The sequence below is a fragment of the Poromitra crassiceps genome (genome assembly GCF_964638095.1).
Source record: "Poromitra crassiceps genome assembly, contig: HAP1_SCAFFOLD_276, whole genome shotgun sequence".
In the NCBI taxonomy this organism is placed as follows: Eukaryota; Metazoa; Chordata; class Actinopteri; order Beryciformes; family Melamphaidae; genus Poromitra; species Poromitra crassiceps.
Window position 1 is genome coordinate 146,077 of NW_028152124.1, and position 11,772 is coordinate 157,848.

The 11,772-nt window shown below is 44.0% G+C and overlaps 1 protein-coding gene across 1 annotated transcript; it reads right to left on the bottom strand.

The window, feature by feature from the left end:
* Positions 1-204: 204 nt before the first annotated feature.
* On the bottom strand, positions 205-11,371 carry LOC310770954 (uncharacterized protein; the record flags this gene model as incomplete). The annotated part of the gene is made up of 7 exons (XM_083663649.1): positions 205-280; positions 4,351-4,394; positions 4,546-4,616; positions 5,640-5,780; positions 10,589-10,652; positions 10,926-10,945; positions 11,347-11,371. The coding sequence occupies 7 exons, from the start codon at positions 11,369-11,371 to the stop codon at positions 205-207; spliced, it is 441 nt and encodes a 146-aa protein (XP_083519775.1).
* Positions 11,372-11,772: the final 401 nt, after the last annotated feature.

Below are 11,772 nucleotides of genomic sequence, written 5' to 3' on the forward strand. Positions count from 1 at the left end.
TCTTCTCCCTCCGTCTCTCGCTGGCTCGGTTTGTCTCCGAATAGTTTTGGAGGAGGAACGGCAACATGGAAGAGACTGGGGAACCCCACCCATGGCTCCCAGTTCCAGGTGGAGCAGCCTTCCCCCTCTCTTTCTCCCCCGTGAATCCGCCCATAGGTATGCCTGGAGAGAGGGGTACTCGGCGGCCATCCCAGACGAAGCCGCTCACACCTGCATCTCACCCAAGCCTCGGGCAGGGCTGCACACGGCTCCCCATTTCAGCCGCTCCTCCTCTGGACTCCTGCTGTCAGCACGCCATCTCATCTGAAGTTTTGGTTTGAGCCACTTCTTGTGATTAGCCCATTTTTACCCATAAATCTTTGAAAATGTAGCATAACCAAGGTTTTGACAAGTTTTCACTTGACTTATTACTGAACCCAGGGCTCTAGCAGCAGTGTCGGCCAATACGGCCCGATACGATACGATTCCGATACACAAGGTCCCAAGTCGATACGATTTCCGATACGATTCGATATCGATATTTTAGTTACAATACCAGTTTTGCTTTGATAATGGAAGAGATTCTCAAAGAACAAATGCTGTAAATTGTACAAGGAACCCTCTAACCTGGTGCATTATAAAAAATATTAATATCTACATTAAGAATTGACCATAAAGAAGTTACATCATGTAATTATTTTTTATTTAAACATGACCAACATACTGTAGTCATTCAACATCTTATCTTTCTTTACAGTCTTCTGTGAGAAGCCAAACAAATTTAGATTTCCACTATACAACCGAATCATTGAACAGCAGTATGTTGTAAACAATGTTTCATAAAGTATAAATGCTTTGTAAATAAAATAAAATAAAATAAAATGCAGCTCATGAACATTTCCAGTTCACAAACATTATAGTGCAAACAGATTTGAGGTCTGTACATCTGGCTCATGGTGCATGCACAATGCATATGTAGCCTACATTATTTATGTTTTTGTTTCAACTACAAACATAAACGTCAACTCGAAACTATGTTTAACTACCACACACAGCCTATAATATTATAGACGGTTTTCACCAGAGTGAAAACCACAGCACTTCCTTTTTCTCAGCATTCGGCAATCTGCAGAAATATTCACTCGACATTGTTACTTTTGTTTTCGCTGCTCAGCTGTATAGACGGTTTTCACGGAATGGTCAGTCCTGCACTTGAATGTTTTTTTTTTCTTTTATGTCCATAGCAAACACTGCAACAGGAAGTGAGCGGGGGTTCAATTTAGAATGTTTTTGTTGTCAAGTTAAAACCGTCTAGCCTATGTTTATTTAAAAAAAATAAAAAATTGTAAAATGCATTTTAAAAGATCGATAGCCTACTGGGATTTATGTATCGATACTTGTTCCTTCACATGAATATCGATTCAATATCGATATATCGATTTTTTTAAACCCAGCCCTACATACAATACCATATAATCTCAGATTATCTCATTCTGCTCTGCATCACATTTTACTCTACCATAGCCTACCTACAGTACATATAATGTAGAGAGAAACATGGTAGGCTACAACACCTTTGATACAATTATGCAAAATGTGGTTGTAAAAACAATGACATTTTATTTTGTTAATCACATTTGATCAATTACTGTACAAAGCATACATTGTGTTTGACATTGTATTGTGTACAATGCAATGTTAAATGCCGAAGTGCAGGCAGCTTATTAATGTGGCTTTAAACATTTTGAATATTTCACTTGTCAAACGTTGCCCTCTAGTGGCATTATGTGCTGGAGCGACTGCTTCATGGTCCAATAACAGTCAGGTTTATTTCAGCACTTACCAGGATGTCACATTATATTTTTTTAAACCACCTCAATCTGATAGTAACTCAAATCTAGTAAGTTTTGATAGAATGTTTCCTGAGCACTGGCATCACCATTACTGCCACAACAGCTTACCTGCTCCAAAGAAGCACCTAGTGTTTATAGATCTGAAACAGGCATCTTGCATTCTACCTACAATAGGTCTGTAGCAGGGTCGTTATAGTTTTATAGCTAGTGCCACACAGGCTGGATTTATATGGCATCCAGCTACAGGTGGCTCCCCATATACATGCAGCACATGTTGAACATGTCAGCATCAGAATCAGCTTTAATGGTCACGCATGTAGACATACAAGGAATTTAACTTTGGTATACGTTACTCTCAAAATAATGCATACAAGCTAAAACAAACAAGGACAGCGATCAAACGTACATAAAGCAAGTTAACTGCTATTTACATTATATACAATAAGTGAGATATAGAGTGACTGTTATAAATATATATATAGGAGGGGGGGGGGGGGATTGTCTACCTAGACTATGTATATGTAAAGCACACTGGATTGTAAACAAGCCTGGACACACAATAATATAAATTTACACATGAACAATCAATAGAGGCTTATAAGGTGTAACAATATTAATGTAACATCAATAAGACAAAATATAAACAGGTCATTATCCTGCATCTACAAGCTACTGAACACAACTATAACGTCTTGTAATAATCAATAAACACAGCGGTGTGGGGTTTCTGTACAAGTGTGTGTGTGTGTGTGTGTGACAAGTTTACTACAACCAAAAAATAAACTCCAAAACAAACAAATGGATGTAAACTCCATATAGTTTATTTGGGGGGCGGGGGAGGGGGCAATGGAAAGTGATTGACTCAATCTGACCCAGCAAACTCTACAACCAAATCACAATACAATTTGTTAAACTTAATTATCAGCTAAACATTAGATCAGTGATACTCAACTTGCAACCCGGGGGCCAGATGTGGCCCATGATAGGGTGCCAAGTGGCTCAAACTAAATTGTCAAATATCACTGCTTGCTCGCCACCCAGGCACTTATATCAATGTACTTAACTTAACTATCCTGTGTGGACCAAATTATCAGACAAAACTCTGTCTGGCACCCCAAAAACCTACAATCCACTACAGAGAAAAGTATATTATTGTATGTTTATTAACTGGCCCCTGGTCTCCTGTCATGTTGCAAAAGTGGCCCCCGGGCAAAGTAAGTTGAGTATCCCTGCATAAGGCTGCATTAGAGGACTGTTCAGATGCTGCCACAGATGATTCATGTCAGAGGTGATGCTTGTTGTGACTTAGTCACTTGAGTTAATGGCAGGCTAGAAGTAATACACTGAAGAGCTGGGCTTTACATTCATTATGTTGATGTCACTGTTCATGTTTACTTCATATTAGTCAACTTTAGAGACAAATACTAAATTCAATATATCTCAATACAGAACATGACGCTCTGGTGGGTCAGAAAAAAATCATGGTGATATTACCTCCATGTTATTCTGCTGTAGTAATCACAAATCAGATCCTTAAAGGGACAGCTCACCCTAAAATCCAAAATACATCTCACCTGCCGGCAACTAACACACAACAATATAGATGGATAAATAGCACTACAGGTGAGAGGAAAAATATGTATTTTGGATTTTAGGGTGAGCTGTCCCATCACATTAACCATCACGGCTCTCCATTCAAACTATATTATTTACTTTGTAATGAGAGATTTACATTTTTGTTAACATTGTAGCAACGCAATGTCAAGATTTATGGCTGAGAAACAAACATAATTATGCATAGAGAGACTCTGCTGTGACTGAACTTTGATTCATTACATGTTTGGTTGGAGAGAGAGAGGCTTGTTCCCCCTGCAGACAGTGGAGGCGCTCTTCAGCAGGTTAGATGCAGCGGTGTCTCTTCAGACCAGATGACTGAGTGAACATTTTCTTACAGCGGTCACACCAGTAGCCTGTTCCAGTGTGAAGGCGTTGGTGTCTTTTTAGGGTACCCAACTCACTGAAGCTGCTCCCACATTGATCACAGTTGTAGGGCTTCTCTCCAGTGTGAATGCGTTGATGTGTTTTTAGGTGAGCTAACTGACTGAAGCTCCTCCCACATTGGTCACAGTTGTAGGGTTTCTCTCCAGTGTGAATGCGTTGGTGTGTTTTTAGGGTAGCTAAGTGACTGAAGCTGCTCCCACATTGGTCACAGTTGTAGGGCTTCTCTCCAGTGTGAATGCGTTGATGTGTTTTTAGGTGAGCTAACTGACTGAAGCTGCTCCCACATTGGTCACAGTTGTAGGGCTTCTCTCCAGTGTGAATGCGTTGGTGTGTTTTTAGGTGATCTAACCGACTGAAGCTCCTCCCACATTGGTCACAGTTGTAGGGCTTCTCCCCAGTGTGAATGCGTTGATGTGTTTTTAGGTGACCTAACTGACTGGAAGATTGACCACTCTCTCCTGAGTAAACTATCTGATGTTGCTTTAAGAGGTGCAGCTTTGTGAATGCTTTGTCACACTGCCGACAGCGGAGACGTTTGTGTCCGTTGGTGCCTCTCTGTTTCTGTAGAGAAAGATAGAAAGAAAGAACCAGGACAGAGGCAAAGTGTGTGTGTCTGTGTGTGTGTGTGTGTGTGTGTGTGTGTGTGTGTGTGTGTGTGTGTGTGTGTGTGTGTGTGTGTGTTCTCAGCATCAGTGACTGATATTTTCCTCACCTTTGCTGAAGAATTCATTTGGACAACGTTCCTCTCCTCCTCTGCCAGATGTCTCTTCCCACCAAGCAGCTCTGTAGGTACAGCAGGGTTACATTGTGCTCATCAATCAACATATCAGCAATACACCTCAATGTCAATGTGACAGAATTAGGGCTGTCCTCCACTAGGCGTGTCAAAAATAATCGATTATAACTAAACCACAGCATGTCCAAATAAATACTCGTCCCATGGGCGCCTGGCCAATCCCGGCGCTTGACTGCTGCGTAGGCGGGCACATGGCATGGTCTGCCCAAAACTGCGGTGGGTTCCGTAATAACGCTTCACGTCGCGTGGGTTTTTACAAAATGCAACCAATGGAAAAGCATCAAAACGAGCTTGTGAGTAATTCTTGTAACGCCATTCACCCTCAATCTGTCACTCAAAGCTACCTTTATCCTGCTCTCCATCTGTAGCTCCCCAGCCAGGAGGACACTATACCCAGAAAAGACACACGGGCGGACGCGCTGTGTATTCTGATATCGTTCTGGCTCTGACGTGAATAGATCAATAAAATGTTTTAGAGTTATACCTAGGCTGCAAACTTGTTTAAACATGCAAATCAAATTGGTTTCTGATGAGAATAAAGTAACGTTAACTAGGGATGGGCTGGAGTACTCGGGTACTCGAATACTCGTTCATAACGTCAGTACTCGAGTAATGTCTCCGTTGTTCGGGTACTCATTCCACCCCTTTAAAAATGGTATGCATGCATCGTCATGTGGATCTGGCTATACAGGCAGCATGGCTGTTTCAGACAGGCATAACTGCACGGGAAGTCAAGTCAGCCAGAATGTAAAAGTATGTCATCTGCTTTAGGGCTTTCAAAATAAAACCCTTATTGTAACATTGGCATTCATATTCATTTTGAGTAATGCTAAACAGCCACAGTTTCACTCGTAAACCAGGTCAGCCTGGATTTCTATTTTCCTGCGCGGCCGTCTGCGCCCGTGAGCGACTCTGTCAAGCTGAACAGATCAGATAAGGGCAGACAGGAACTCCGAAACCGGACATTCGTCAAATAAAACCAATTTCAAAGTAAAATAATGTTTATTTACGTTGTTGATTGCCCATTTGGAAGTGTGAAAAGAGAGAAAGAGCAGTGGGAGAGGGGGAGCGGCTTCTAGGGGCTCGTTGCCTGCGGAGCAACAAGTAGAGAGCTAGGACTCGCCTTCTCTCTACAACAGCACCAGCACGCACTGGGAAAACGGGAGGAGAACAGACAAATATGATGCAATTGCATTTTATAACGAAGGTAGCCATTAACTGTTATCCCAAACATATTACTTTAGATATTTATGTTGTCATTTACTTGGCCATGATAACGAAGACAGGAGACCTGGGGCAAAACATATAGCGGACGAGCAGAGCGCGCAAAGTGAACTGCGCTCTCTGTGTGGACACTTTAAAGCTTCTGGCATACTCTTCACGCACGCGCTGGAGGCGGGGCTCTGAGGAGGGCGCACGCACTCTGCGCGGGCCAAAACAGAACATACTCAGTGCGCAGCTCCAGGCTCCAGGCAGTCTGAATGAAATTGAATGTAACGTTCCCAATTCTATGTATTAAATTATAAAAAACGACCCTCAACATTTGGGAAGGCTAAGCCACACAACTAGTTCGTTATAATCGAACGTCATGCTTCAAAGGCGGCTTTACGACGGTGAGGACTCAATCACAGCAGATATCCACTGATAGCCTACCACGGAGATCTCACAGGCACAGGCAGCAAAACCCGACGCGCTGATAGAAAAATCTCCATGGACGCGCCGCGCTGCGCTCAGGCCTCGCCCCCCGACACGCCCCGTGCGATGACGTCATAATCGCCGCGCGCCCTATGCGCTTGGCTGGGCGCGAAGAGTATGCCAGAAGCTTAACGGCCGGGACACATATCTTGTGTGTGCTGTGCGTCTGCGTGGCGTTTTCATTTCGGCGCCCATGTTAACAGGTTACAGCTAGGGATGGGCATTTTAACCAATTTAAATACTCGAGTACTCTCCTTCTATTATGAACGAGTAATCGGGTACTCGCTGTGGGGGGGCTTTGGGGGTCCGCTTAACCCAAGTTTGGCTACATTAAGCAGTTCATTTCGAATATCTATTACTATGGTAATGACGTAGCAGGGGTAATCTGCTGTGTATGGGGCTGTTCACACATTGCGTTTGCATTTTTGCATGGAAAAAACACAACCTGTAGCACTTTTTGTGAGGAAAGGGACAATTAGGTGACGTTAGCTGCAGCTGTTGTCCCTACCTCAGATCTCTGGTGGTTGGATGGCAGCATTGGTTAGCGCTGCGTCGTCCGAGCATACTTGTGAAACAAGCGAAGAAGGCTCATTTCCAATAGGCCTACATGCCCGGTACAATCCATTCTGCTTTATGATCAGTACAGTAACGTAAATCCACGGATTACAAGGTCCGGTGTTCTGCCAAAAAGTGAAAACTGACCAGTGACCATAACGTTAGCTGCAGCTAAATAGTGATCGACATGAAGCAATAAAGTGATTCGTTCTCCACATTTCTTGTGGCTAACGTTATGGGACGACGACAGTGTAGTCAGTAAACTAGCGCCACGTTTTCAATGAGTTTTATCGGGGGTGCGTTGTGGAGAAGGGTGCGTCTGTCTCGTGTCGTTAACGGGAGCGCATCTCCACCAGTCAATTTTCATGATGAGCTGGGAAACTTCCTGTTAAAACTTTCAAAATAATAGTACTTAAACAAAAGTAAATAGCTTATTGATGCACGTTGGATGAGAAAAAGGTATTTCAACAAACAAAGCAGCAAACCTTGTATCAAAATACTCGTGATGTTAAGATTACGAGTGAAACTGTGGCTGTAAGGCATTACTCAAAATTAATATTAATGGCAATGTTACAATAAGGGTTTTATTTTGAAAGCCCTAAAGCAGATGACATACTTTTACATTCTGGCTGACTTGACGCCCGTGCAGTTATGCCTGTCTGAAACACAGCCATGCTGCCTGATCCACATGACGATGTGTGCGTACTATTTTTAAAGGGGTGAGGGGTGGGGCGAGTACCCGAACAGCGGAAACATTACTCGAGTACTGACGTTATGAACGAGTACTCGAGTACCCGAGTACTCCCGCCCATCCCTAGTTACAGCAGCCACACCACCGGCATCAGACGCGCGTCTCAAGCGCGTGTCTTGCGAGCGTGAGACGCGCGTCATCTAGAGAATAGAAGCTAAGCCTATTTTTTCCTTTTACCGCGCGCGTGTCTCTAGCGTGTCTCTACACAAATAGACACAAAAAGACATTAAAATGATATTTTACAGGGGCAGCCACAGCCAATCAAGGCTCGTTTTGATTTGAGACGGGAGGATGAGCTGAGCTCACAGCTGCAGTTCTCCTGCCCTCTGAAAACCACATAGGCTACAACTGGCTTCGTTCCTCCCCTCCCCACCACACACACACAGACACACACACACACACACAAATCATATTGCCTCGATTCTGAAGTGAGCCCAAGCGATCTTCAGTTAAAATCATCATTGTATTGTTTATAGCAAATTTAATAAAAGGTCAACTCTATAGACAGGCAGCAGCTGCACGCACCAGCCACGCTGCCTGTGTGGATGCCGCGGGCGTGCCAGCCGCAGCAAGCACGCCACGCACACGCCACGCACACGCAAGATGTGTGTCCCGGCCGTAAGCGACTTCTGCACGGAGGTGCGCTGCGCGGCGCATGCGCGCAAGTTTCGCGTCTGGTATGTCCCCAGCGACAGACGCACGCTTCTCCATAACGCACGCCCGATAAAACTCAGGCCGGGATTGCACTGGTTGCATTTGCGTTGCGTTGCAGCTGTTCTCCGGTTTTGCTCCGTGCTCCGCCAACACTAACCGGCTGCGTGCAGAGCCCGTCACGGCTCCGCTCCACCAGACAGCTAGAGTGACGAGACCCACAGGTTATCATGGTAAAATCGCGCGAGACAATTTGTATGTTGGATAAATACAACAACAAACAGGCAGAAGATCATTGTTCCCAACTGGAGAAGCAGAGGAGGGGTGGGCTTGCTTGGTGTTGTCCTTGTAAAAAGGATGTGTTGTGTCATATATTATTTTGTGGTTTTCCACTTCAATTATTAACTTTTCCTCATACATGTTTGTCCTCTGGCTTGATATTGAATGCTGTAAACACCTCTGCCCTGTTGATTTCATGCCTGGCTCCGCCCAACTTGCTGCAGCTTTGCTCCGTCATCCGTGAAAAATAGAAGCCTTGCGTATTTTTTTCGGAGAGCTCTGGATTGTCGGAGCTGGGACGGAGTAGACACGCAACGCAGCGGAGTAGGTGGGAGTTGACACAATGATTAGAGTGGAAACGTATCGGCTCCGATGCCGTACCGCAGCGCAGACGGACCGAACACGGACCTAGTGGAATGTAGGCGTCATTGAAAACGTGGCACTAGTTTACTGACTACACTGTCATTGTCCCATAACGTTCTCTTTTCTGGCATTTATTTTGCTCTGCAGAAGACAATAAGAGACACTTTAACACTTTCAGTGCCACGGCCCTTGGGCAAAAGGTTGCTTGCTGTGCCACATAGGCCGCAATGCATTTTAAAACAGTCATATAATTTCTTTAATAATTACTATGTAAACACTGAACACGCACAAATAACGATGAGACTCTCTTCTATCACCTGCAAAAAAAAGTTTATTGATCCCATTTTCCGTTCTTTAGTTATGAGCCGGAGAAGATAGCTTGATTGAACGAAAAACAGAGCTTTTTTTCTACGAGCTGAGATAATGAGCCTTTTGTGAAATTAAACATTTCAAGCACATCACTGACTCTGAAGCTAATTTTCTGATGTAGTCACACCTCAAAAATAATTTCCTTCAATAAAACAGTGAAGGCAAGGGAATTTTGTTTGGAAGAATAATATTTTTAGCTGAAACCAGCAGCGCTGGCGCCTGCATGCGCTGCTGGTTGCAGCTTCTTGCTGATCTTTTGCTGCTGGTGGGCATCGGATATTCTGGCTTGCGTTTGCCAACCCTGTCCTGCTGTCTGGGTCTGTGTTGTGTACTTGGCTCTGCGTGCCCACCTCCCCCCCTCCTCCCCCCCCCCCCCCCCCCCGTTGTGGGAGGAGTGTCTCTCTGCTCTGCTGTATTCTCTGCCTGTGCTCAGCACTGAAAAAGTCCGCTAGTTCCTGCTTTTTTACAGCCGCGTGTACCAGCTCCCATGCTTCAAGTTGAGAATAATAACAAATCCACGGCTGATCATGCAAATGGGTGTTGCAGCAGACACGGAGGCTGTTGCAGCGGACACCGAGGTGCTCAATTGTGATAGCAGATTGGCTGCTGCAGGGGCACAGCTAAACGTTGCTTCAATGAAGCAGCTGCATACGGACGGATGCGATGCGATTTCCTGCTTTTCCCCAACGACATGGGGACTTCTTCTGTGTGTTTCACTCCACGTTCTCTCATCTGGAGAGCGCTGTCGCCACCTAAGGGTTCTGTAAAATAGGTTAGACACATTCAATACCTCTGATACTGTAAGAGGCGATGTAAGAGGCATAGATCGACACCCCCCCGTCAAAAAAAAAAATTCGAGTTATTGACGCCATTTGGCGTCGCTGGCACTGTACGGTAAATTTCTAATGACGCCATATGGCGTCGCTGGCACTGAATGTGTTAAGTTGTCTTCTGGCCTCTTATTCTGCACATCAGCTTCCCTTAAGAATGCAGAGGGCACTGTCTGTTTTGTTCTTTTCTTTTACACTACAGTATTCACATTATTAATAGCTATACAGTCATTATAAAGGCTAACAAGATTTCTAGTACATGAAATATTTTACTAAGAGCTATTACATTATGCAGGGAAAAATCTTCTAACTAAATTATTGCAACAGTTTCAACTGTTTAAAACTAAAATGCAACCATGGGAACATTATACAAAAAGTAAGAACAGCGACACACTGTGGAGTGGACAAACTAAAATGGTGGCTAACAGACAACACAAACTATGACATTTAACAGGAAAATGCATACCTGCAGAAGACAATAAGAGACACTTTAAGTTGTCTTCTAGCCTCTCATTCTGCACATCAGCTTCCTGAACATTCAAGATAACAGATTACACTCGTAAAATATCTACTTCGTTGGTCACATGACAAAAGCCAGCCTTCGGTGATGGCAAAATGGCGATTAGAAAGTGCATTGAAAACGCCTAAAACAACTTAAATTAATGGTCAAAGCGGTACAAAAACAGTTGGGTGACATAAAAATACTATCAGTTAACAATATGCACCAAAGACTACGAAGTAAATGGCTCATTTTCAACCGAAAATAGTAATATATCACGGCAGCATTTTCACATCTAACTTACCCTCAAGAATGCAGACGGCACTGTGAGGGGGAAGGGGCGGGGCTACGGAAACTCAGGAGGTACAGAACGCGATGTGCAAAAGGCAATTTCCACAGCAAACACTACAGATTCAGTAGACAAAAATAACTCCTAAAGATAAAATTCACACAACACTTGACAGGACCATTAAATGATAAATAAAAGAGACATAAATAAATTAGAAATAATAAATAATAAAGTGCATTTTTAACTCTGTCACACCCGAATGAAGCACTAGCCAATGCCATCCAACCACCGGAGATCTGAGGTAGGGACAACAGCTGCAGCTAACGTCACCTAATGATCCCTCTCCTCACACAAAGTGCTACAGGTAGTGCTTTTTACATGCAAACGTTGCGTGCGCGATGCGACTGCATCGGTTGATTCAATGTGCGTCGGATACAATTGACGCAGAACTCGCGATGCATCTTTCCTTGCGTGTTTGCATCGGTAAAATCCATGGTTATATCGATTTATTTGATGTAATATTTCCTCCTGTCCTGTTTCTGAGGCGCCCTGAATGCAACACCATTGCTTTTTGCCTTTTGTTTTGGGAGCGGACGGAAGCCGGGAGGCGTCCAGAAGCAGCAGTCCAGCAGCAAACATGGAGGTCGACGCAAACGTAGATGACGGAGAGGAGATATTCGAGGACGAGGAGATATTCAACGCACCGAGAAAGACTCATAAATCAAACGTTTGGCGATACTTTGGGGTTTACAAGAAAGATGGAAACTTGACAAGACGCACGCAATTTGCAAACAATGCCGTGGCGCTATAAAAGTACGTTAGTAGCACAACAAACTTAGCGACTCATATGAAGAGGCGGCAT